The sequence below is a fragment of the Camelus ferus genome, chromosome X, assembly GCF_009834535.1.
Source record: "Camelus ferus isolate YT-003-E chromosome X, BCGSAC_Cfer_1.0, whole genome shotgun sequence".
Taxonomy (NCBI): domain Eukaryota; kingdom Metazoa; phylum Chordata; class Mammalia; order Artiodactyla; family Camelidae; genus Camelus; species Camelus ferus.
This window is the reverse complement of record NC_045732.1, coordinates 30,330,830-30,357,912: the sequence shown is the minus strand read 5'-3', so window position 1 is coordinate 30,357,912 and position 27,083 is coordinate 30,330,830. Positions and strand designations below refer to the sequence as shown.

The following is a 27,083-nucleotide window of genomic DNA, read 5'->3' as shown; positions in this document are numbered from 1 at the left end:
AAACCTCAGCTACCGAGGGATGCCTGGGAATGTGATGTCGACTGGAAAGAACATTGTCACGTTGGAATGTTCTTAGGACTCCCGCTCTTTGTTTTCTGGTACCCCAACTGAATAGACTGGTGGGAGTTGGAGAGTACAGAGTTTATTAAGCTGCCACAAAACATAAAATAATAACCCGCAAATAATAATGGCAACAACAATGGGGACCCTTCCAGATTTATTCACTAGCACTTCATAGATGCATAAAAATAAATAATATATGGAACTGACTGTCACAGCACAGGAGAACATGCTTCTTCAAGTTAAAAATCTCACTACACTTTTAGCATAATCACCAAGACAGAATTTTGTTAACAAATCAGTCATATTTACCTTTTCAAAAGAAGTCTTTGCAAAGAGCACATGTTTTTGGTCTTGAAGTGTTAAGTTTTTTTTTTTTTCATTTTTAAACTATATTTTAAACAAATATGGAGTTAAAATGTCAGGAATGTTATTAGATCAAATTATAACAATAGGCTTCAAATTCTTGTCAAATAGATTAGATAACATATTTAGTTTAATTAAATTTCTACTAAAATTAAATATGAAAAGGCTCAAAAAGGATTCAGCATGTGTACATCTCACTGTAGGTTATCTAGCACAAATCACCAGGCCTTTTTTTTTTTTTAATGTTAAATGCTATACTAAGTGAATGGCATGAAAGAGCAGGGCTTGTTGCCAGATGGATCTGAGGTCAAATCCCAGATCCTGAGTCCTATGGCCTCTGTGGTCTCATACAAGTTATTTAACCCATCTGAATGTCAGTTTCCTCATCTGTAAACTGCATAGTTAGAAGTGATAGAATTCCTTGAGTTCAGTCAGGAGTTATTACAGGATCATTTAAACAGAAGTAAGAATGATATTTTCAGAGAAACCTCCAATAAGTGTTTCCTAATACATCAGAACATGTTTTTCTACCCTGGACCATATGTTAGGCAGTGCAGATATAAGATATAAGACATGCCATTTTATAGGATACTGCTTCAGTTAACAGTTTGTAAAAAAAAAAAAAAAAGTAAAACTGAGAAGAGAATCATAGACTTGGCTGAACATTAGTCAGTAATACTCTGCCCCATTTCTACCCTCATAATGGATGCTGTATTTCTTTCAATAAGTTATTTGATGTTATTTCCATTTCACCATCGGTAAGATGAAGTTGCTTATCCTTTTCAACTGTATGGTTGTTTATAAAGTAAGAAAGAAAAATCAAGAAACAAATTATTTTTCAGAAGGCTCATTGCACATAAAATTCATTTAGCTGAGGACTAGATTCCAGGGTCTGAAACTGCAATAAAAGGAGATGGGTTGCTTGCTGCCTCCTTCTCTTATAAATCAAAGTTACTGCTGAATTGTGTGGTCCATGGCACATAATTGTTTCTTCCTTACTGGACATACTCTGGGGGACACTTTATCTCTTAATGCCAATCTTGCTGGGCACAGTTTAGCTCTCACTGGCTTCAATAAATCCAAGGGTCAAGGTACTTAAGTTTTACCTCCCAGGCTTGTCAAATTTTCCTCACTTACCTTTATCCAAATGTTCTTTTGATAGCCATTTTTCACTTTGGCTTTGAAAAACCAACTCAACCAAACAAAAGAATTCAGATGAGAAATGTCCTTGGCGTGTATAACAATCCGAGATGTGAATTAAATGGGAGGGAAAAATCCTCCCCATTGCAGATCTGAGCCTAGATGATAATGGAGTTGTGATTTAGCCCATGAAAATGTGTTAGAGTAAATGAACTGACCTTTAGCTTTTCTTACTGCTGAGACAAAATGAGGACATCAATAAAAATCAGTTTCTTCTTACCACTCCGTAAGATGTTATAATTCATTTTTCATTTATGTATGTAATGTTTACCTAGCTTTACAAAAATATGCATTATTCCTAAAAGCTCAAAAGAGTCATATACTTAAATGGAAACTCAGAGAAACACTGATTTTTATTCTCTAGAAAAGAGTTTTCTAATCCTAATGTAGTGATTTTTTTTAATTAGCTTCTGGTCAATTCCATTTGATGCAATCTCTTATACTTGTCTAACAATGTGGTCACATCCATTCAGGCAGTGATAGGAACCAGCATCTTTGAGTGATTATAAAGGCTGACTGATAATCTAACAATTGCTTAGCTCCATCCTTTGTAATTCAAATTAGGACCACTATTTTTAAGCGATAAACAGATAAATGTATAAATTCAAGTACTGTGTACATCTGTTTATATTTGTGCATATAGCATTGCAAAAATCTACCTGTGGGCGGATATGTGCAGCATACGAGCAAGCTATTTCTAATTCACTTATCTGATTTCACTGAGATCAGTAAAAACACCATGCATGCGTTGTAACAGAGGTGACTTAGATTCAGTTCATTGAGAGTTTTCTGAGTAAGATAGATTTAAGCAGTGGAATATGTTACTAAAGGGTATGCATGCTCTCTTGTGTTGGAAATCTTTAAAGAAGAATACTGGAATTCTAAATGTCTATTTGTAAAGATTTCATAAGTACTTTTCTAGAGTGAGTAGAGGCAAATAGTTCACCCTTGGTGTTTCTTAGAAGATTTAGTATACATATACTGTGATCAAGCAAAATGTAAATAACCACCAACACATATATAACTCAGTTCAAATTAAAGCTGCTTTTCCGTATATAATCTTGTTTAATATTTGAAACAATCTTTAAGTGGTTGGTATGATTATTTTCTTTGAGAGACAGTAAATTATTTAGCCATAAATTTCTTGAAAAAGTCACTTGATTTCATTGGACAGGGGGAGGTAATATTACCGACCCTTCAGAGGATTGCTAGTATTATTAAAAGAAATTATGATAGAAGGAGAAAGAAAAATATGATATCACTCATATGTGGGCTCTAAAAAAAAAAGACAAATGAACTTACATATAAAACAGAAACAGACTCACAGACATAGAAAACAAACTTATAGTTACCAGGGGGGAAGGGAGTGGGAAGGGATAAATTGGGAGTTTGAAATTTGCTGATACTGACTGGAATACATAAAATAGATAAATAAGTTTCTACTGTATACCACAGGGAACTATATTCAATATCTTGTAGTAGCTTATGGTGAAAAAGAATATGAATATGAGTATATGTATATTCATGTATGACTGAAGCAATGTGCTGTACACCAGAAATTGACACAACATTATAAACGGACTATACTTCAATAAAAAAATTATGGATTTAAAATGTTTTTTTGTAATTTGAAAAGACATACACATATTGGTAATCTAAGCAGTTGACTGATGTAAGACTTGAAGCCAAATTGTTTGGCTCTAGGTATTTTATCTTCCCCACATAAAACACAAAATCACAAAGTGATAGCATATTTGTATTTGGGAAGTTATTGCAATAAATTATTAGAACTCTGCCTATTTTAACAATTTAAATTAATTTTACACTAGTAATTGAAATGTATTCTTTAATTTTCCTCACTATAATATGTACATTTTTACTTGTAACAACTTCAGTTTTGTGACACATTTTGTAATGCCATAGAATCAGCCTCTCTTAAATATGTCGTGTAGTTTGTTAGGGCTGCCATGACAAAATGCCAAAGATTAGGCATCCTAAACAACAGAAATAGTATTTTCCCATAGTTCTGGAGCCTAGAAGTCCAAGATCAAGGTATTGGCAGGTTTGATTTCTTCTGAGGCCTCTCTCCTTGGCTTGCAGACAGCTGCGGTCTTGTGTCCTCACATGGTCTCTCCTCTGTGCCCACACATCCCAGGTTTCCTCTTATAAGCACACCTGTTGAGTTGGATTAGAGCCCACCCTAAGTGCCTCATTTTAACTTAAAAGTACTATTTAGAGGCCTTATCTCCTAATACAGTTACGTTGTTGGGTAGAGGTGGTAGGGCTTCAACATAGGAATTTTAGGCAGACACAATTCAGCCCATAACATCTTTATTCTGTTAATTTTTGACACATAGTATATGTTCAATAAATACTGTTGTTTAAATAAATGATTGGTGAATGAATGAATTAGAGCCTATCATTAACTGTAAGTTAAATTAAATATTGGCTGAATTATAAATCTGCTTCAGTGAATTATCAAAGTTATCTGACTATTTGAATACATAAAATTCTTGATTTCCTTTCTTTTTTATTGAAGTAGATTTGATGTACAATACTGTGTAAGTTAAAAGTGTGCAATATAATGAGTCACAATTTTTAAAGGTTATACTCCATTTATAGTTATTATAAAATATTGGCTATATTTCCTGTGTTGTACAATACATCCTTGTAGCTTATTTTATACATAATCATTTGTACTTTTTAAGCCCCTAGCCCAATATTGCCTCTCCCCGCTTCCCTCTCTTCACTGGTAACTACTAGTTTGCTCTTTATATCTGTGTCTGCTTCTTTTTTGTTATAGTCAGTAATTTGTTGTATTTTTCAGATTCCCCATATAAGTAATATCATGCAGTTATGTCTTTCTCTGTTTGACTTATTTCACTTACCATAATACTCTTGAAGTCTATCCATGTTGTTGCAAATGGCAAAATTTCATTCTTTTTATGGCTGACTAGTATTCCACAGTGTGCGTGTGTGCATATATCTATATGTAGATAGATATATATCCCATATCTTCTTTATTCATTCATCTGTTCATAGAAATAATATTCTTTTTTATAACATTTTTATTGAGTTATAGTCAGTTTGCAATGTTGTATCAATTACCAGCGTGGAGCACAACTTTTCAGTTATACGTGAACATATATATATTCATTGTCGCATTCTTTTTCGCTGTGAGCCACCACAAGATCTTGTGTATATATCCCTGTGCTATACAGTATAATCGTGTTTATCTATTCTACATATGCCTGTCAGTTTCTACAAATCTCAAACTCCCAGTCTGTCCCTTCCCAACTCCCTCCCCCCTGGCAACTTCAAGTAGAAATAATATTCTTAAAATAGTTTTAACTGGGTTGACTAATTACCTAAAAGAGTATTTGTTATTACTTTTTTTTTTTACAACTCATTCATATAGTGAAAAAAACTATAATGTGAAGTATATCACAATATATTTTGGAATTTCTATTAATTTAATCTTAAGCAATCTAGTATAGAGGCCTTTATTTAGATTGTTTTATAGGCTGTCCTACTAAAATGAATAAATTATAAATGTCCACCTGTGATATTACAAATCTAATATGCTACTTTAGTGGAACTACATTCATGTGCCTTGCAGCACTAGAGAGAAGATGGTATATTTATTTAGAAATCTCAGTTCACTTTCTTTCATGTATGACGGTGCTACAGTTTGAGTTTATCTCTTACCTCCTTGACGCCCATCTCCACTGGGGTTGGAGACTTGCAGTAAACATCCCACAATTTGACCTTTCATATCTGCATTGTAAAAATCAGGCAGATGGTGTAGTTTATGGCTAAGGGATAAGATTTTTCTGTTTGAAGCTAATTTTTTCACGACTAATCCATTAACAGATATGTTACATTCCATTTTACCTGATGCATTCTGACATGGTGACTAGGAAGTTCACTAAAAGAAATTCTAATATATATATATTTTTAAAATCTCAAATGTTTGGTTGTAATAATTAAATGGCTGATATTGAATCCATTCAGTTATGTTAGCACATTTCCTGTGGGTATATTGCTTCACCTTTTCAGTGCTATGGCTTCTGTCATAAACTAACATAATTTAAAAGGAGTAGAATAGAGAATGAAACTAAAAAAAAAAAAAACACACAAAAAATCAGTTACATTATGCTGAAAGCAATAGCATTTTTATTGACATTTCTGAAGAAAAACTGAAAACTCACTTGTGATTGAGCTGTATATGAGTCCATGATCATTTTAATGCTGTAGTAAAATGTTTATTGCCTACTCCTTACCCATGCCTGGGGCTCCCTTTTCGAAAAGATGGTAGATTAAACAAATGTTTAAAAATTAGGTCAGGTCTTCAAATCACCTAGGAATGGGTGGATTTTGCCATGATGCTAATTACATATGTGTTGTTTGAATCATGTATCAATATTTTATAGGTGGGTCAACCTAAAAGTGTAGCGTCAAGTAAGATAGAAATTATGGTCAGGGTTATCTTAGACACTGAGTATATTAGTGAAAAATATGAGTTGTGAACTTTTTTAGTCTAAATAGTTCTATATAAAATAAAACATGTCCATATTCTGAAATACTTCTAGCTTTAGAGATCCAAAATCTATGGGAAAATTATTGTATTATTTATAAGAAAGTCAAGAAAGTTGAAATTTTATGCTCTGAAGTGCATCACGGAGTTGAAATAAATAAGATTTTTTCCTTAAGACATGCTCTTTACACGGAAATCTTTGCAATGTATATTTTTCATCTAAGAACATTGGTTTATGTTACATATTAAAAATAGTGTGTGCATGTAGATATTAGTGACATGCTAAAGATAGGACAACTGTTACTCAGGAAACCTTACAATTTTCTCACTGGAATAGCTTAGAGATATAGTGAATTCAAATACTTTGTAATAATTATCCAGATAACTAAAAAATTCACATGTGGATATGATTTTGTCACTACTAATTTTCTTCTACAATCAGGGCATTATGCAATTCTAATTATACGAGATTGTTTTCAAATGAGAGTCTTTTTAGGTATTCTGTTTATTAGTCAGACTTTTATTCTTTTGGGATGTATTTTCAGACTAAAAAAGATATATATTTTACATATTATCAATGAAAAAATTCTCTTTAATTCTATATGCCTTCTCTATCTTACATTTACTATAGAGACATTTCAAATAGTTGTATGGTAACTGCCTCAGACTTCTTGGAAGTATCTTTGCTTTTTACCGTAAGGTGAAAGAATGAGTGAAATAATCTAAAGACAAATGAAAGGCGTGATGCTTATCTAATTCTAAGCAGAAGCAGTAAGGGTGTTCTTTACAACTTCCAGTACACATAGGAGACTCAAAATTATATACTTTTACAAATCATTCATTTCATTTTTAATAAAATTCAGTTAACAATAAATTGTTTGCTGATGTTGTGTTGGGTTTTCTCTTCCTCAGGTACTGGGAGATCGGTGGGCAAACATCTGTAGGTGGACTGAAGATCGCTGGGTTCTTTTACAAGACATCCTTCTGAAATGGCAACGTTTTACTGAAGAACAGGTGAGTCACGTTGGAGAGACTGTATCAGTGAAAGATATAGAGAGATGTTAAATGGATAAACAAAAAAAATTATGATGTACTTTAATAATTATTTATTTTCTTTTTTTGCAATTATTTGATTTCTTCCAGTGCCTTTTTAGTACATGGCTTTCAGAAAAAGAAGATGCATTGAACAAGATTCACAGAACTGGCTTTAAGGATCAAAGTGAAATGTTATCAAGTCTTCAAAAACTGACTGTATGTATTTCTTAGCTTTCAACAGTCTTAAAAAAAACTCAGTAGTTTATACTAACATCATTATTTGGTATTTATAGGCCTTCAAATCTTAAAGCAAATGTTCATTGTTCTTACTTAGATCATCGTCCATTTGATTATATCATATTGTTACTTTTCTTAATTGTAATAGGGAAAGCTATAGTGTCTTGGTGAGCTGGGGCTGCTATTACAAAATATCATAGACTGGGTAGGGTAAACAACAGGCATTTGTTTCCTGTAATTCTGGAGGCTGGGAAGTCCACGAACAAGGTGCTAGCAGATTTAGTTCTTGGTGATGACCCTCTTCTTGGTTTATAGAATCTTCTTGCTCTATCCTCACATGGTGAAAAGAGAAAATTTCATGTCTCTTTTTCTTCTTAGAAGATGATGAAGCTCATCATGGAGGCTCTGTCCTCATGACCTCATCTAAACCTATGTATCTTTCTAAGACCCTACCTCCTAATACCATCATGTTGGTGGGGAGTAAGGTTTCAACATATAACTTTCTTAGGGACACATATTCAGTCGATATCATGGCACCCCTGGACTTCCAAAATTCATGTCTCTCTTACATGCAAAATACATTCATTCTCTCCAAAGGGCCCCCAAACCCTTAACTGGTTCCAGCATCAACTCTCCATTGTGAAGTCCAAAGCCTCACCATCATCTAAATCAGATATGAATAAGACTCCAGGCATAACTCATCCTGAGGCAGACCTCTCCAATTGTGAACCTCTGAAACCAGACATGTTATGTGCTTCCAAAATACAGTGATGTGTTGGGCACAGGATAGACATTCCCATTCCAAAAGGGAGAAATAAGAAAGAAGGAAGAGGTGACAGGTCCCAAATAAGTCTAGAACATAGCAAGAACAATTCCATTAGATCTTATGGCTTGAGAAAAATCCTCTTTGGATTGATGTTTTGCCCTCCAGGACCACTAGAGTAGCAGCATCACCCCCAAGATTCCATAAGGTGGCCTGGCCTCTTCAGCTTCACAGGACACCACCCACGTGGCTCTCTGCATCAGCCCTACCCATGGGACTCTGAGGCTGCTCCTGAGGCACTGGGTGGGGGCAAACTGCCTCCCTCTCCAAACCTGAGAGGTAGCCCCACCCTTTGAAACCCAGGAGGAAGTAGCCCTGCCTCCTGGGAGTGGCAGCCCTGATGATCTCTGAATCACCTGCATCATTCTTCCTTTTTCTTGAAGAACAGCACATGTTCACAGCCTTCTTTTAATCCATCCCGTTTTCTCTGTTTCCCTTAGTCCCAGCTGGCAGTTTCTGCTGGTATAATCCCATCTCTGTTCTTGACTTCTGATGAGATGGCTGTTTAAGTCTCTAGTTCACACCCACACCACACACCTCTCCTTATCAAAGGGTGGGTCAATCACACCCTTAGTGTTCTTTTCTGAACATTCTTTTTCATTTTTTGCAATATGAATAGGCTGAGAATTTTCCAGATCCATAAGTTCTGGTACCTTTTTGCTTAACAATTCCTTATTCAATTAATTTCTCTTTTCTTGCATTTTACCATAAACAGTCAGAAGGAACCATGCTGTTCCTTCCACACTTTGCTTAAATGTCTCCTAAAGACATGGAATTTCTTAGTTAAATATCCAATTTCATCACTTACAAGTTCTACCTTCCACAAAATACTAAACCATGAACACAATTCAGTCAGGTTCTTTGCCACTTTATAACAAGGATCATCTTGCCTTCCTTGTCCAATATGTTTCTTATTTCCATTTGAGAGCTCATCAGAATGGTGTTTACCATCCAGATTTATACCAACATTCCATTCAGGATTAAAGGATGGAAACTTTCTTTCGAGCTCTCCTGATTTCTTTCTGAGTCCTCACCAGAATTGCCTTTAGGATTATCTTCATGGCATTCTTGGCTTTTTCTAGCATGCACCTCAGAACTCTACCAGCTTCTAGACATTACCCATTCCAGATCTGGTTCTGCAGTTTTCGGTATTTGGTACAGCAGCGCACCACTTCTTGGTCCCAGTTCCTGTCTTTTCTCAGGTTACTGTAACAAAATATCATAGACTGATGGTTTAAACAGTAGATATTTGTTTCTTACAGTTCTGGAAGCTGTGAAGCACAACAGCAAGGTGTTAGAAGATTTGGTTTTTGGTGAGGGACTCTCATCCTGGCTTCCAGGCAGCACCATTTAGCTGTATTCTTGCCTGACTAGCTCTGGTGTCACTTCCTCTTTTTATAAGGGCATTAATCCCAGCATGAGGGCTCGACTCTCATGACCTCATCTAAGCCTAAGTACCTCCCCAAAGCTCTGCCTCCTAATATCATCACATTGGAAGGTTAGGCTTTCAACATATAAATTTACGAGGAATGTAAACATTAACTCCACACTATATAGGTGAATTTTCAACTTTTTTCTTTTCAAACAGAATTGTACTCTTTGAAAAAGTATAGCAAACCTGGAATAACATTTCTGTTAAAATTAAAAAGTAACACTAAGAAGTACATGTGAATGTTCCACAAAGTTCTAAACAGTATAGTTCTAAAGTCAACTTAAGTTTAATAAGTCTAATAAGTCTGAAATAAACTTAAGTAGATTCTCTGAAAAATATAAGAGAAGTAGGAGAGATGATTTTCCTTATATATGAGGGGCTTCTACCCTAGTTTGAAAAATAAGAAAAAAAATTAAAGTAAACCCAATGGCATTGATTATAGTGCTTGTGTGTTTTGAGAAATTAATGAACTTTGGCAGTAAGAGGACAACAGGGAAGGCTTCACTGAGATACTTCAGTTTGAGTTGAACCTTACAGAATTAAAAAAAAGATCTCCAAAGCTTGTCTTCTGCTGTGAATTTTTTAATTTCCCAGTAAGGGAGAGGTCAATCTAATATTAAGAACTTGATTTTTTAGATAAAATATTGCAGAATTTGGATTTCTTTTTGATTTTTGATCAATTCTAATAAATGCTAGCTTGATGTTAACTCTAATATAAAACAAAGGTCTATTGTAAATAATGTTTCATAACTTTACTAAATTAATCTGTTTATATCTATATTGATATTATGTATTATATATCATAATAATTAAATCATTCATTTAACACTAACTCTAAATAAATTTCCCAAGTTAAATTTGTACCATTTTACCAAATATTTATTTGTATCATATACTTTTTGCCCCAGAGTTACTAATTTTATTTAGGCTTTAAATTTAAAATAGATTCACGTATGTATTACTTGTTATTACAAGCTAGCTTATTATTCATAAGAAATCATTCCTCCAAGAATATGTGTTTTCTTGAATAATGGGGCTACTGAAGACAGATTTCAGAAAAGTAATCTATATACATATCAAACAGTGCAAAAATATCAGTGATACATTTGTAACTGTTCTGCAACTAATAGGGAGCCATTGGGAATTTGATGTCAATGATATTTGCATTTTTGGAATATTCTTTGGTAGTAAGACTTATGGTAGTGAAGAAGGAAGCCAATTAGAGAAACTGAACTGAGTAGCATTAGGCATGAAGAGGAGGAGAGAGACAAGGTTATTTCAGAAAGGAAACTGAGGCCCAGGAGAAAATACGGGGCCTGTATAAAGTATCACAGAACATTAGTAGCAGAGTTAAAATGAGCACCAAGCTATCCAGACTCACGTCCAAGACTTTTAAGCTGTTTCAGAACTCCTCATACAATTTGATTCCTTGACAAAAATAACTGCAAATGAAAATTGTTCTTTTGAACAGTCATCTGCCACTTGTGTTGACATTTTTGTGAGTAAAAGACTTTACCAGCTTCACGGCCATGAAAATGGTCTCTTAGCAAAGTCTCAATAATTTTCCAATATGATTAAAATTCAAATTATGTCACCTTACTTGTGAACAAAGTGGAAATATGTTTTGTATAAGTCTTACCGTTTGATAGTTTAAGCCAATTAACAAAACCTGACAGCTGGTCTAGAATTTGAGGTAAAATTCCCCTGCTGACTCAGGCAGTGAGTAAGAATTTAATGTTCATTAAAATATGTCACAATCTCAGACCCAAAACAGGTGCCATCTGTTACCAGTTCCTACTACATACCTAGGTATAGATACAGTGCGCTAAAACTCTCTTTTATTTACAATCAGTGTAATTTGTTTTGAAATATTACCACTAATAACCCATGGGATTTTCTCCTACTTTTCATCTGAGGTGGGAGATGAGGAGTCAAGTATTTCATTTCCTCTGAATCTGTTGTTTTATCCAAATCATGTAGTTCTACTATTTTTCTATCATCAAAACTGAGTTTTATTCCAAAGAATAAAAAGAAAAGGAGGGAAGAAACTGAGATGAATTCTAAGACTTGTAGAACCACGGAAGCTATCATGGGAAGACCCAAATATGCAAGAAACATGTTCCTGGGGAAAGAGTACTGTTGCTGTAAGAATTCGTAGCATTTGACAGGGAAGGAAACTTGATGATCCAAGAGAGTTTGGTGTGCAGAGGCTATAGGAGTACTGTGGAGTTAGGACACCCTCCATGGTCTGCGGGTTCAAATGGCAGGGAGGGAGTACTTTTGGGAGCACTCTGTTCACAGTGCTCTTTCACCAGAACTTGCCACTTTGACCTCAACTCCTGTGATGACCCTCAAAGAATTTATCCAGATAGTATCAGTGGTTCCCAAAGTGTGGTCCCTTGACTGGTAGCTTAGAACTGGGAACTTATTAGAAATGGCAGTTCTTAGGCTCCATCCCGAACCTACTGATTCAGAAACTCTGGAAGCGAATGGCTCTCGTAATCTTGAGTCTTCAAGCAGTCCAGGGATTCTGATATTCCCTAAAGTTGAGAACCCCCCACAGTGGATCAATCTATCTAAGTACAACAACAGGTGGTTAGAATGGAGTACTTCTTATATAGAGATAAATAACTCCACATAAAATAGGTACAGAATTGAGTTTTGCCAGTGTAAGAGAAATTGCCTTGGCATTACTCTCTGAAGCATTAAGTTGATGAGAATAGGATGAAAACTTTCTAGGCCTTTTATAAGTATACATTCTCTTTTTACCTCAAATCATCTAACCGTGACCAGATAGAACATGTCTATTCTGTCTTCTTGAGCAGCTTATCTGATTCTTGCCCATTTCTACTACTGCCCAATCTGATTTATTGACTGTACTTTCTTGCTTACTTTAATGTTAGGTCCAGGTGCCTGGCTTCTATGAAAATGTTATATTTCTTCTTGTTAAATCCCAGCTGACCTCTGCCTTGTGCAAGTTTTCTAGAGCTTACTTTTGCCTCCTGAGTTTTCTAGAGCTTTGTGGTTCTCCCGCACTCAAAGAACTGTGATCAGTTCTTGATATGCAGAAAGATATCTTTTTTATACTTAACAAATAAGTAACAATTAAATCATAGTTATTTAATATGCACACATAGTATCCAAGCTTAAAAGAATTGCTACCCAAGGGTAGATGGGAGAAGGTAATTCATAACTATGATGGCAGTGTATCTGGCACCACTGTGGATTTCCTGTTTTCTCCCTCTGTTGGTGGGAGAGTGCTTCAGGAGCTGGGAGATTATGGACAGAGAGAGAAAGGGGAACTGGGAGAGAAAGAGAGAGATCAGTTCAGAGCCAACAAGAAGAAACACATTTAGGCAGAACTACTAACCTGCCATCACCATTAACACACACACACACACACACACATATGCACGCACGCACAGATCTAGAATTTACTAGATGGAAGCCTTGCTTAATACAGTGTTTTTGTCATACAGATTCAGATAAAAAATTGATTTGATTATTTATAAATAAAGCTGTTTTTGCTTTACTTTGAGTTATTTTTTCTAATTGTGTTCTTTCATGGCGAATTTCCCCTTTATTTTTGTAATGCTCACCAAGTGCTTCTTCATTTGCTTTAATGTTAACACAGGAGGCTTCATTTCATTTGCCACTAAATCTCTTTCGGTATCCAGTTAGCTTTATAGATCATCTAAGAAAACCTATTTAGATAACATGAGGCTAGCCATAAATTTCCAATACAAATTGTTTCCTCTTCTTCAGATTCGACTTAGATGTGTTAACTGGCATTTCAGTCTGTTGCCTTCTTTCAAACTTAGAAAAAATAGTGAAAAAGAGCTTAACTGTTGAGGAGAAATTAGAAATGAATTTCAAAACTTCATTTTATTATTCCCTAAAAATGGTACGCAGTAAGACTGCAATATAAAGAACACCAGGTGAAGCAGATTCTGAGAAAAGGGTGAACTAATTGAAGGAGACACCAGAGCATTCTGCAGTTCAGAGCTATCAATGCAGGTGGCATGCCAAAATGAGCTACATAAAGGGTCCTTTGCAGGGGGGCGTATTGATTCTCTCTGTCAATGACACTTCAGTTCATGAGCAGTTGGTGCATCTGTTTCATGATCATTTCTTTCCTTTTTGCAGTGCTGGTTGTTCTTAAATAAATTTGCATTTATTTTGGAAAGACAGGCCTCACAGCTTAGTTTATGTTCATTGTACTTGCTGCTGCCAAAAAGAGGGGATTGTAAAGGGGCTGTGAAATAATTTTCTCCTTTCTTTCCTCTTATTCTGTGTTTACAAATTAAATCAGGGGCTAGCATTTGGGAGATGGAAATGGGATTTCCCAAAGCGTAGGGTGACCTTAATGGACAAAGTAAAAGAATAAGTTGCCCTGATCTACTAATTTCACACAAGCCATTTTGTTTATTCTCTCCCTATCAACCAAAGGGCATGTGTAACTCTCCATAGCTCCTAGGAACTTTGGAAATATGAATGGTTTAAAAATTACCTCATAAAACACGTAAGGATTTAGTAAACATGCACAATGATTCCAAAGGATTTGTGTCATATTCAATTACTTAGTTCTGTTACTTAATGGGCTTTAAAATTAGCTTTAGAAGATAATTACTCATAGCCGAATGTTAATTGAATAACAGATGCTAAAAAATGTAAAAATCAGTAAACTGCATAACAGGTTTTTATATCCAAATAATTAAAAAGAATAAAAACTGTAGAAATAAATTATATTGTAAATTTATTTAAATAATCACAGCATTTCAGACTGTGAAGGCCCCTTAGCCATGCTCATCTTGTCAATTCACCATCTTTCTTCAGTACTCTTGGCTTTTGGTATTTCATTTGAACTCTATCAGGAATTAAGAGGAAATTCACTAACATTCAAGAGACATGCCTTGCACTTTAGAACACGTCAAAATGTTAAAAAGTGATTTCCATATGTTGATCTCTGTTTTACCTTTTGAAACAACACTATGTTTTACTTGACAATTCTTCAAGAGTATTAGGGTAGCTCATAACTGCCTCTACTATATGTTTATTCTACATCTGACTTTTATTTCTCTTCAAACTTCTTGGGAAGATTATTTGGATTATAATTTTCTATGTATATTTTTGTGGGCTCTTGATCCTTTGAAGGCACAATTATAATCTTTTCATATCTATACAAATCAGAAAATACATGCCAAAGCAAATTGAACTATAGTGTTTCATAAAATGTAACCTAGGCTTAGTCTGTGTTCTTCCTTGTTTTAACAGGTTTTAAAAACAGATCTCGAAAAGAAAAAGCAAACCATGGACAAACTCCGCTCACTCAACCAAGATCTTCTTTCGACACTGAAAAATACATTAGTGGCCCAAAAAATGGAAGCATGGCTAGACAACTTTGCCCAGCGCTGGGATAATTTAGTCCAAAAACTTGAAAAGAGTTCAGCACAGGTTAGTGATAATAATTAACCTAAGATAAGTTATCCTTGAGGTTTTTGGAATCTGCATTGAGAGCAATTCTGTAATCCTATAAAGGATGTCACTGGATTAGTCTTTGCCAAGTATTCATTGAGTAAAAACGTGGCTCTCTTGGTTATTGGAGAATGTGGGAGGGGTGGAGGAGTGAGTACCTAGTTACTGTCTTAGAGAGTAATCTCTTCCAGTTCAATGGGAATGAGGATCTGGGTGACTTACAGCAGTCAACAAAATGCTAGGGAACTGTGTCATCACACTCTAACCCCAAATCACAGATTCCTGGAACAGTGAGGGCCATTAGTTGACCTCTTCATTTTACGTATGAGAAAGTAAAATTTAGGGAGGAAAAGTGAGTTGTTAAAGGAAGGTTAGTGATGAGAGCAGGGCTAGGGTCCTTTGATTTCACTGAAGACCTCTTTCAGTTAGTACAGGTGTGGATGTAATCATTGGACTTTCTACCATAGACTATTGATTCATAAAATCATGAATGTGGGTTAGTTACCCTAACAAATACTGTAGATTAGGAAAACACCTAAGTTATACGTGTAGTGTCATAATGCAGTTTTATGTTAAGAATTTTTCAAGTTTTCATATTTTTTTAAATGGGGCATTTTAAAAATAGAAACATTTATTGTCTGTTATGGTTAGGTATTAGAGTCATGGGTAGTCTTTCAAAATATTAACATTATGTATAATAGTATGAGCATATTCTGCAATATTGTTTTGCATTATAGAAGCTAATTTTTGCTAATTGGTCACAGTTTATAGCTCAATGCACCATACACACATCTCTATTAAAGCCACATTCAATAGCTCTAGGCACTGTTGTGAGACAGTGCAGGGAATTTTTTTTTGAGACTTGACATCTGATAAATGGCACTTAGGGAAGATTTGTTAAAAGATGAAGAAATGAAATTTGAAGTAGTGCTTCCAAAGATATAATTTAAGAAAAAATGATTAGCCAACATATATGATTTTGAATCACAGTTCAATCCTCCTTTTAAAATCAAATTTATATTTAAAATTTAAAATGTGAAGACTCTCAGTTACAGACATTTTTCATGCAGTCATTGGGCAGTGATAAAAATTCCATTGACTATATTTTTAGCGGTTACTTGATCCAATAGTGATTTTACCACCAGATCATCATTCCTCTTATTATATGTGACCTGACCATGGATACTTTGCATTGCTGTTGGCATTTATGTAGTAAATATGTGAGACATTAGAAAATGTTATTTTTTTTAAACCAACAGTGATATCATTCCAATATGTACCCACTGGTTCCATAGACTATTGTTGCTATAAAATGGTCAGTTACCACGTTAAGAATGATTGGCATTATGTGATAAAGATATTTTGAAATGTGTTCCTTTGAAAGGATTATTTATGAAGATATAACTGTTAACAATAATACCTTCTCATTCACTTCTACTATCTGCAGTGGTTTTCCAAACTTCAGTCTACATTATAATTACCTGGGAAATTGATTAAAATTCAGAGTCCTAGATACTTGCTCAGGAAATCTTATCCAGTAGGCTAGTAATCTACATGCCACCTTTGATATAGTCTGCAGAACATATTTTTTTTTAAAAAAACATAGAATTATTAAGACAATGGCACATATGCCAGTCCCCACATTCTGGTGTTCCTCATTGCTGCCTGAAATGGTGAGAATGGAGACCTTTCTAGCAATGCAGTATTTAAATATTCTGTGGAATGAGAATTTTGTGCATCTAATCAAAATCTTACTGATTATTCTAGTTGGTAAAAAACAAACAAAAACACCTTAGAAGCCTTATTTTTAATGCCCTAAACGTTATGAGACTATCACCTAGGGAAACTTACTTAACCTCATATTTTTGAACTTTTCAAAATCTATGATAAAACATGACTAGCTTTGGTTTGTATAATTCTTTATAAAATGATGTCCAACATACATTACAACATGTATCAGCTCTCCTTGCTCACTGGGATATGCTGAGGATAAAATGAAACCATAGACATGAAAGCATTTTGAGAAAAAAAACGGTGCTCTTGATATGCAAAGGATACTATTTTATGAGTCTGGAGGGCTTGTTATAGTTCACTATGATTTAAAAAAATTATTTTAAAATTCTTTTACACTCCTATACCAGACAAGAATCAGGTAAATGGACTTATATGAGCAAGTTGCTTTTTAGGACACTAAACTTGAGTCTTTCTTAAACTCACACCTCAGTTTTTACTCATGGGTTTTTCCCCAAAATGCCCTATCATAGGCCCAATTCAAATCATTGCTGGAGGGTTTAGGGCTTTTAGGAATATAACAAGGAAAGTACCCAGGGAAAGAGGAATTAAAAGGAGATAAAGAGAGTGAACAAAGAAATAGTGTCTTATAACTAAAAAAATAAAAAAGCCATTGATTTTCTTTCTCACCTGTCAGATTGAACTTGATCCAAATAGTGTAAGAATTCCAAGATTGTTGGGGTTAAGGTTGTGACTTTGAAGAACAAAGCTCATTTGTATGTATATTTTCTAGCATGCTTGTCAGGGGAAACAATAGTCCTATTAATGACATGATACACTCGGTCTCTTAAAACTACTTTAAAATGATTGTTATAAGAATGAGCAACGTTCTGGTAATGGTTAAAATCCAGTAGGATGTAGGAATTGTGACTGAGATGACAAGGCAGCTGATTGTGCTCATATAAAGAACATCATGTGCCTGAAATTTTGACTGCTATTCAGGTCAAGGCTTTGAGGGATTTTGACCTCATGAAACACTAGCATGGCAAGAGATCAAAACATGAAAAAAATGAACTGTGAGGGCTGCTCTCTTGCATTTCAAAGTCAGATTTGGCTTGAATAATACCTAGTCACAAGCTGAGGATGCTTAAGTTGATGAGAAGGGAGCCTCAGAAAATAGAAGTACTTTCTATTTCCAGAAGTTAAAAAGGATAATAGCCCTTGCTATATGGAGTCTTAAAATGAGAAAAGAGAGCCAATGAAGTATACCCTGGATTGACTTATTTAAATACTCAAATGACCCTTTGTTTCCTCCACATTTTTTAATAAATGTGCTTGTTGAAATTTGCTGTGACCCTGATGGACACATTTTTATTTAGATTATAATTAAGGAATACAATAGTCAGAAACATTATAGTTAATACTTCAAACTTAAATATAATTTCAATGATTTGAAATAACTTTTCTCCATTTAACTGAAATCATAGTATACTGTGGAAAGGGGATATTTTTCATTTGCTTTATAATTTATTATGGTAATTTATGTTAAACTTAGTATCAGGTGTTTAGATGTAAGAACATATCCATCTACATAAGTCCAAAAGTTATGTAGTCTTCTGATTTTTTTTTTTAACAGAGTAAATTTTCTTCTTTGCCAGGAATAAGGAATGTTCTATAACTTACATAAGTTTATAGATCTTATTCCCATTTTATCAGTATTTTGCTATATTCCTAATGACCATTTTGCAATGTTTTAGACTACAAGCACAAATATCTTAAAGATAAAATTAAACTCAGAATTCCCCTCCCCTGGAACATGAAAGTTTGTGTTTATGCTGTGTATGTCTGTGTCTATATTCATGGATGCCCAAATGGAGAAAATGATCATTGGGTGTGAATATATGTATTCTATAATATTTAGGTTGTACTGAGAGTTTAAAAACTCCTGCCAGAGATGTGAGTAATGTAAAAGATGGCTGAAGATAATAAGCTAGTGGTTTTCATAATTCCAGAAATACAAATAGAGAGATACAAATGCATTAAGATGAAAATGTCTGTATTTGCTTTTCTTTTCTGAGTTCTTTCTCATTTTTAATTTTCTTTAAATTTTTGGGGGGTGGTGATTAGGTAGGTTTGTTTATTTGTTTGTTTGTTTATTTTAATGGAAGTACTGGGGATTGAACCCGCGACCTTGAGCTTGCTAAGCACACAGTCTACCACTGACTTATGCCTTCCCCCTCATTTTCATTTTTCAGAAATCCTTGTTTTTATTTTCCATAAAATACTTACATGCACATTCTGACTGTACCCATTCTCAAAGCATTACTTTGTAGACCTACTGACACATGAAATATAGTTAGAATCGGCTTGCATTGCATCTTTTTGCCAGTGATTTTAATTAAAAATACTCTAAGGCCTTTCAGTTGACAACCCTTTTCAGTGGTTCCTGAAAGCTAAGTCTGATCAGCCTTGCTGCTAATTAAAAAAAAAAAATAAGGTTTTATTAAAAAATCTAGAATTAAAATAAAATTTCCTCATTATTTTAGGTTTTTATTTTATTTAATTCATGGACTAACCATCTTGAGTTTTAGAGAATATTTTGGTTAATTGCTTAGGTCAAAGGTTTGATTAGAAAATTTCCAAGTTATAGCTCAAATAAACTTGGGAATTAACTGTATCCTTTTGGTACCTTCAACTAAAGTAGATGTTGGAGGACGGACCTCATGTGTGTCAGTGCAATTGGTTTTGTGTTGTAAATTAATTTTTCTACAACAACATAAATTGTTGTAGGCACTGAAAATTTAAGATACTAGAGCTAAGTTAACTCTTGAACTCTCTCATTACTAATTTATAAAATGAAACGTTTGGTCTAGGAAGATCTCTGTAGTATCCTTCCAGTGCTGAATGTTTATGATACATTTCTCTTTGCTTGAAATTTTATGTAAAACTCTGGAGTAATTACTGAAGAGATTCCAAATATCTCTGCAATATCAACCTCAGAGTCAGCTGGAAGATGATAATAAAAATAAAATTCTCTTCCTATTCAAAGAGGACTGACTTCTGAAGTAGTTACATTTCACTCATCAAGAGGATGTAATTAAAAAACTATGAAGATAAAATATTCAGCATCTGTATGATAAATCTGTTGTCTACTGACAATAAATGAAATAACACATCAAAAAATACAGGTTTTATTTTTTTCTGTATACTTGATAATCTGCATCCCTGGTTAACTGCTTCTTGCAGGTAGTGTGTCGAGGATGGTCAGGTGGATGAGAAAAAAATAAATTTCACACAGTTGCTCAAATTTTGTGTTCAATATGAATCCTGAAGCCAGCATGTATCTCTTTCTGACAATTTGTACGAAACAGAATTTGAAGTGAGGGACAAAATATATAAAATTAAACAGAGTTTTATAGAATAAATCTTCTTCATTATCATATAATGTATTTCAAATAGGAGAATGGCTTCTTTTATGATATCTTTTGAATATTGACTCTAATGGTGCCCATGGTTCCAAAGTCAGTATCTATTCAAGAAGTTATATTGCCTTACTATCAAAACAGGATGGTAATTGATATTACAATTTAGTTACCAAGCCTCTCTCATGAACTTGAGCACTCCTTGTGTGCTACACCTAGCTCTGGTAATTCATCTGCACTTGCTGGTGAGATAGAGCGTTTTAAAGCCTTTTGATTAATAACTCAGCTTCCTTCGTGAGCACCTGATCTTTTACCCCACGTTTCTCATGAAGTTCATCGTATAAATCCTTTCTGTTGTTTAGAATTGTAAATCCTTACACCATCAGATATTTGTGCCCTGTGCTTCCATGCCTGCCAAGATAGTTTTAAGGGCAGCTACCAATTATCAGCTAAAGCTGTTGCTATGATTATGCAGTATGTTTTAAACTGTGGAACTGCAATGGCTCCATACCCACTAAAAATCAGTGATCATGCTAAAGTTATATATGTATAAAGAACACAGCAAAAAGCTTTGATCCACAGTGGTCAACCTGATTGTAATTTTTAAAATTCAGGTGTATTTCATTTGATTGGTTTTGCACAGAATTAATTATAGTTTATGAAGAGTTAAAGGTCATTAAAAGATTGTCCTATGCCATTCTCTGTATATTCAGTCTTCTTCTGACTATCTGTATGGTTGTGTATGTAAACACACACCTGGTTACACCACTTTAAGGAAAGTCACCGTTCAGAAATCTGAACATGTGTAGCAGCCTGGTATAGAAGCTACTATCAGTTGGATGAACAAACAATCAGACTTGGATTTATAGCTCTGCTCTGCCACTTACAAGTTGTATCTACCTGAAATTTTTACCTCTCATCTATAAAATGGGAATATATTAGTACTTATTATCAGGGCCATTGTGAGATAATGACAGCTACCACTTCTTGTGATTTTACTGCAGGTACTATTTTGAGTATTTTAAGATAATGAATGCAGGCACGTAGCATAATGCCTGGAACATGCAAAGAGCTCCTTAACTGGTAGTTATTATTGTAAATATTAGTATTTTGATAATAATAAAGTTATAATAGATAAATTAGGTAACTCATTCTCTGTAAGTTGAATCTCTTTTAGTAAGTTTGTAAAAAATGTTCAAATAGTAGAATATCTCACAATGCCAGAAGTAGAAATCTCTAACCCCAAAGAACTTACAAAGCAAGAATATTTAAATAATTAAGTGGAAAATTAAAAGAAGCAACTAAGAATACAGGCTAAAATGACAGAAAAATAACAGCACAAATTTAATTTAAAATGTAGGAACAGGTGATAAATAGTAGTTGCCACTGAGAAACTGGATGCAGTGGTAGAAAAGAAATACTTCCTTTCTTTGTATGTTCTTTTATATTCTTCAGATGTATATTTTTCAACAAATGAAAGAGAAATGTGTAAGAAAGATTTTCATTGTTTGAGAACAGCTTGGCTTTTCTAAACCTACCCAAATTATACAACCTTACTGCAAGAAGATGTATACCCTAGAACTATCAAGATACTGGGCAAATGCTCTTCCAGTTATTCTCACTATAGGAAAAATGATTTTTTTTTTTTTTTTGAAATTAACGTATGTCACCTTATGTGTAAGAAGGTTTAGTAAGGAATAATTCATGACTTTTCTCTGAACTTTTTAATGGTTATTACTAGTATGTATCAAGAGGGCACTTATTGTGTTCAGACATAAGTTAGTTCTTGCAACCAGGAAGGGCTACATATTTTGTGAGGCTCAATAGAAAATGAATATACAGGAATTCTTGTTCAAAAATTGTTAAGAATTTCAAGAGGGTGACAGCAGAGCATGAAACCAAGTATGGGGTCCTTTGGAGTGGCAGGGGTGATGACAGAAGTTGCACACCCATGAAGCTGGCCTTGTTTGCAACACCCTGGGGAGAGATGTATTATCATTCTTATTTTACATATGTAAGAAAGAAATCAAAGCTTTGAGCCGGCAACCAACGTGACCCCAAGGTTACAGGATGTGAACTGTGGACCTGGTGTTTGAGAATTGTGGAGCCTAGCTCAGAGACCTCCACTTTTAATCACTGTAAGAGGAACTAGTTTCCAAACCCGAAGACAAATAATTCTGAACTAACTCTTTTCCATTTTTACTGGCTAGTTAACTGACAGATCAAGGGAATAGCATTTAAAAGCAAATATATTGAAGACATTTGAAAGTCATTTCCAGAATATTCATAATCAAAATGGAGAAGGTGACTGAATGAGTTTAGTTACGTAGATTCAAAGTTTGTTGAACATAGCTCAAAGTACAATATATTCTAATTTTGACTCTTCCCTATTCAATATTTTAATGATGACATTAAGTCATTCTTAGCATGTTTTCTAATATCTTAATTTTTAATATATTTGGCTGACATAATTCCATAATTCCAAAGATACATAAGAATGATAATCTTAAAACAATTTGAAAAAAGTTTTGAAAATTTTTCTCTGCTTAACAAAACAACATTTTGCAGAAAATGTCTTATTGTAGAAAGCTGGAAAATGGAAAGAATACAGAAATATAGAGGCCGTAATAGAAATATCTGCTTTCTCTGCCAAAAAAATAACCAGTAGTTTATATCTTGCATTGTTTAGTCAGTACTAAGATGTAACCATTTTCCAGTAACATTGAAGATATTTAAAACATGTCCAATACTTTATCATGTGCATGTGCTATGATGTATTTAAACCATCACCTATCCAATATTTTACTGTTAAAAATGATCCTATGAACAGGGATAGAAGTTATACGCAGCCTATAGCATCGAAATAAATTTAAATGTTAAGATACTGGCTGAGGCAGATTTGGTTTTATAACATATAAAAAGAAACTTCCTTGATTACTATATATTCAGTGCATGTGATTATTTTGCGTACTTGTATTTTTCATATGGAACTCACCTTGTATCACAATTATTTGTCGTTGTTACCTTCACTGCTATACTGTGAGATCCCTGAAAATAGAGATTCATTCCATTGTATTCATTTCTGGATATCCTGCAGTGATACATATTGAATAGATGCTGGAATTTAATTGAAACATTGTGATTCAGCTGCTGAATAACTTAGGCAATTTTAGATTACCTTAATTGAATGTGATGTCCAAAGCCAGAAAACCTAGGTTTTGGAGCACCAGTCAGGCTAAATCTAATTCTAGCAAATACTTGGTATTATAGAACTTGGAAATAAGATTTATCAGAATCCTGCTTATCAAGCTTCTGGTGTTTAAGACTGTCAGGTAGAAACAGTATTCACCTTACTCTGTGTTGGTGCAGGATTCAAAAGAAATTTTAAATGAATGAAGTCATAATAATGCAGGATTCGACTAGGTGTAAAGATCTTTGCCAATGGGAAAATTTGCTGCCAAACTCAGGAAGGAGTTGTGTGCTTCAGGGAGTAGTGAATCCTGTACTAAGTAGGAGGTTATACTAAATGACCTCCATAATCCCTTCCTGTCTATATTTTTAATGACTCAAATGCATAATTAAATGTTTACAGTCAATAACTAAAGGCCATGGGGAAATCTAGTACATGACCAATTGTTTTTTATTCTAATTATATAGGGTAGGTGTTTAACGTAATTATTAATTTGTTATATATAACAAATTATACCCTATATTTACAGGGTCACTGCACAGTTGTTTTGTTTTTTATTCATCCCAAAGGAAATGAACTAGTATTTTCAAATACAGTGCAGTGATGATTATAGTATAGAAAATAACAGATCCACATCTACTATTATTTTGTTAAAAATTATTGGTTTTTTTTCTTTCTCATAAGGTTTGCTATATTCTTAGATGTCTTTTCTGTTTACCATCCATAGGGACATCTATCCAATTTCATGATAATTATCAATGAGAAAATATTGTAACATTTCAGAATTTAATTTCACAGCCAGATATTCAGTAGCACAAATATTCCATAACATTAGAACTGCAAAAAATCACTTTGTGTTTTCAGAATCTCTGCATTCTGGTGCCTGCACATACAAAAGTAGAGATTTTCCATCTGAACGATATTTTCTTTAAGCCATCATTGTATACAAAAAAGCTTTGTTTATGGTTAAAAAATAGTACTCTGAAAAAATTAAATGCCCTTGGAATCCTACTTAAAAATTATATTTTATTTTTGGTGAAAAGTAAACTGAATTTTATCATGTAATTGTCATTTTGTGTTGAGTACAGTTAGGTCTGAGGTTATATCTTAAACATTTTTTGAAACTATGTTACCTTCTACTTTCATTTTGGAATAACTTGTCAATGAATTATATAATTATTATTTGATGCTTAGTGATTGATTCTGAATAATCAATCTATGGAGATCTTAGAGAAGATAAAACCCGTAATTAATACATATAGAAACTCAGTATCTCTTTTTTGATGTCCTTTTTTTTTTTTTTCTTAACTGTTTAGGCTATTTGGAAGTCCTATGGCCTTGATGTATATAAAGATGTGGTTTGCACAAAGGGTAGCACTTTAAATTGCGTTTGTCAAAAGCAATTTTTTGCATAAGACATCATGACACAGAATTTCAGTACTACATGTCAGTTGCTATCTGAAAGCTGGAATAATACCTGAGGCTTCCCTGATTTCCCCCCATTGAGGAAATCAGTCATCATGTATGAGGTGGAAAGGGTCCCCCACACCCTTTCTGTACCTCTTAGCAAGTTCAGGAAAATCAGTAAAACTAATCTTGTCCCCAATCAGATCCCTGTCTACGTGTATATTAAGTACCTATTATAAGTGGATCCAATGCAGGCCTATTCTGGTCTCCTTGGAAATAGATCTTCTGAAAAATTTTGATTAATGGAAGAGTAATGATTAACATCATAGGAGGTAATTTTTCACTTGTAATAATGGGAGGACTGTGAGACCAAGAATTGGTTAAGGCAGGAGGGTATCTCAATGCCTCTGTACTAAGGTGATGGCCTCTTACAACTCAGGTCGCAAATCATATTATTCCAAGAGTGATGATCTGTGGCTAAAAAATCTATTTAAAGCCTAAACACAAGGTTAGTGTGATTCTAAACCAAAAGGAATGGAATGCTAATTTTGGATACTCAGGTATTTTAACATATTCACTAATTTAAGTCAATCTAGAGTAATCTCTTTTTAGCATTTGAATAACATTCAGCTTAAATGTATTTCTGGACTAGTAGGCACTCTGAGTTAACGTTTTATTGTAATTTTAAAGGACATGTCAGTTATTTGATTAAAAAGTCATTTATTATAGAGTTCAAATAATTTTGTTTAAAAATTTATGGACTATAAATAATCACCAAAGACAATAACTGAAGAAGCATTCAAAAAAGAATTTAATAAACATGTACAATGTGCCAAGCAATGAAGTTGCAAAATTTACATTCACATTGTGAACACTTTAAACAGCATGTCTAATTAAATGTCAGAAAGACATCCTAAGTTTTTATCCTTTGCCCCCTTTATTTCCCATAGCTTGACCAATAAATTGAAGAGGTGCTAAGTTTACTTCTGGATTTGAGATTACTTTCCTTTGTGATTTCAGTCAACATAACTTAAGTCAGATAAAACAATTTGATTTGAGTTCAATATGGTGCTATTTTGATCTGAAGGTCAATTTACCAACAAGCAGGAACAGTTTCTCATTATTTTCCTTCACCACTCCAAGCAATCTTTATTGAAGTCTTTCAAGCAATGTGTGACCTCTGTTTCAATACTTCTTGCAGATTTCACAGGCTGTCACCACCACTCAGCCATCACTAACACAGACAACTGTAATGGAAACGGTAACTATGGTGACCACAAGGGAACAGATCCTGGTAAAGCATGCTCAAGAGGAACTTCCACCACCACCTCCCCAAAAGAAGAGGCAGATTATTGTGGATTCTGAAATTAGGAAAAGGTGAGAGGATTTTACTCATGGCTTTATCCTTAAGCAAAGAGTAATTGTTAAGCAGGAAAACTCATTTACAGCTGTTTTGACAGCTGCATTTTTACTTAAACAGTATTTCCAGAAGCCTCAGGTGCCTATAGTGTCAGTTAAATTAGTGAGACAAATTATGAAGTAAGTTTTAAAATTTTCCCAAGGAGTTCCTATCCCGATGAAAGCTGTATGCTTAATAGAGATACTATTTTCTGGATTGAAAGAAGAAACCACAAGTGATAAACTGCCATGGATGCATTTTATCCTGAAAGTTTCTATTCTTTCTTTTTTCTTATAAAGAGCCTGCTTGTTCAGTGCCTACTTTTGTATTAAATGCCTTTCTCCAGTAATGGAACGGACATTTTCAGGAAGAAGTACACCTATAATAGACGAGATCCATTCTGTTAGTTTATGAGAACATAATGTCTCAATCTGCGCATCCTAAATCAGGAGTAATTACAGAACAGATTTCCTATTCTTTTACATTTATAAAGTCTTATCTTGAAGGTGTTAGAATTTTTAACTGATCTTTTTTGTGGATATTCTCAACTAGACATTGTAGATAAGTTAGGTGTTATGTAAATCATTAGGTATATTAAAATGCTGGGAATATAATTTCGTAAATACAAAGGCTAGCTTGAAAATCATAAAAATGGTACAAGTTCATTTTCATTCCAATTAGATTAGGAAAGAACATGAAAATCTGCCTTATGTGTATACGCAGCATATGTTTAGGAACACAAGGAACACTTGACATTAGAATTTGCACA

General features: G+C 34.1%; 2 protein-coding genes across 3 annotated transcripts in view; both read left to right on the top strand.

The window, feature by feature from the left end:
• LOC102504131 (dystrophin-like) overlaps nt 1-7,151 on the top strand; it is a 562,607-nt gene extending 555,456 nt beyond the window's left edge. Inside the window, exon 14 of the mRNA XM_032474646.1 lies at nt 7,076-7,151. Within this exon, the coding sequence (XP_032330537.1) occupies nt 7,076-7,151 (76 nt within the window). The remainder of the gene's footprint in view (nt 1-7,075) is intronic.
• The window catches only part of LOC102523807 (dystrophin), a 647,651-nt gene continuing 627,649 nt past the window's right edge, over nt 7,082-27,083 (top strand). For both annotated transcript variants that reach the window (XM_032475797.1, XM_032475796.1), the window contains exons 1-4: nt 7,082-7,177; nt 7,307-7,414; nt 14,965-15,144; nt 26,117-26,292. In XM_032475797.1, coding sequence (XP_032331688.1) covers nt 7,388-7,414; nt 14,965-15,144; nt 26,117-26,292 — 383 coding nt within the window. In that variant the 5' untranslated portion in view covers nt 7,082-7,177; nt 7,307-7,387. The remainder of the gene's footprint in view (nt 7,178-7,306; nt 7,415-14,964; nt 15,145-26,116; nt 26,293-27,083) is intronic.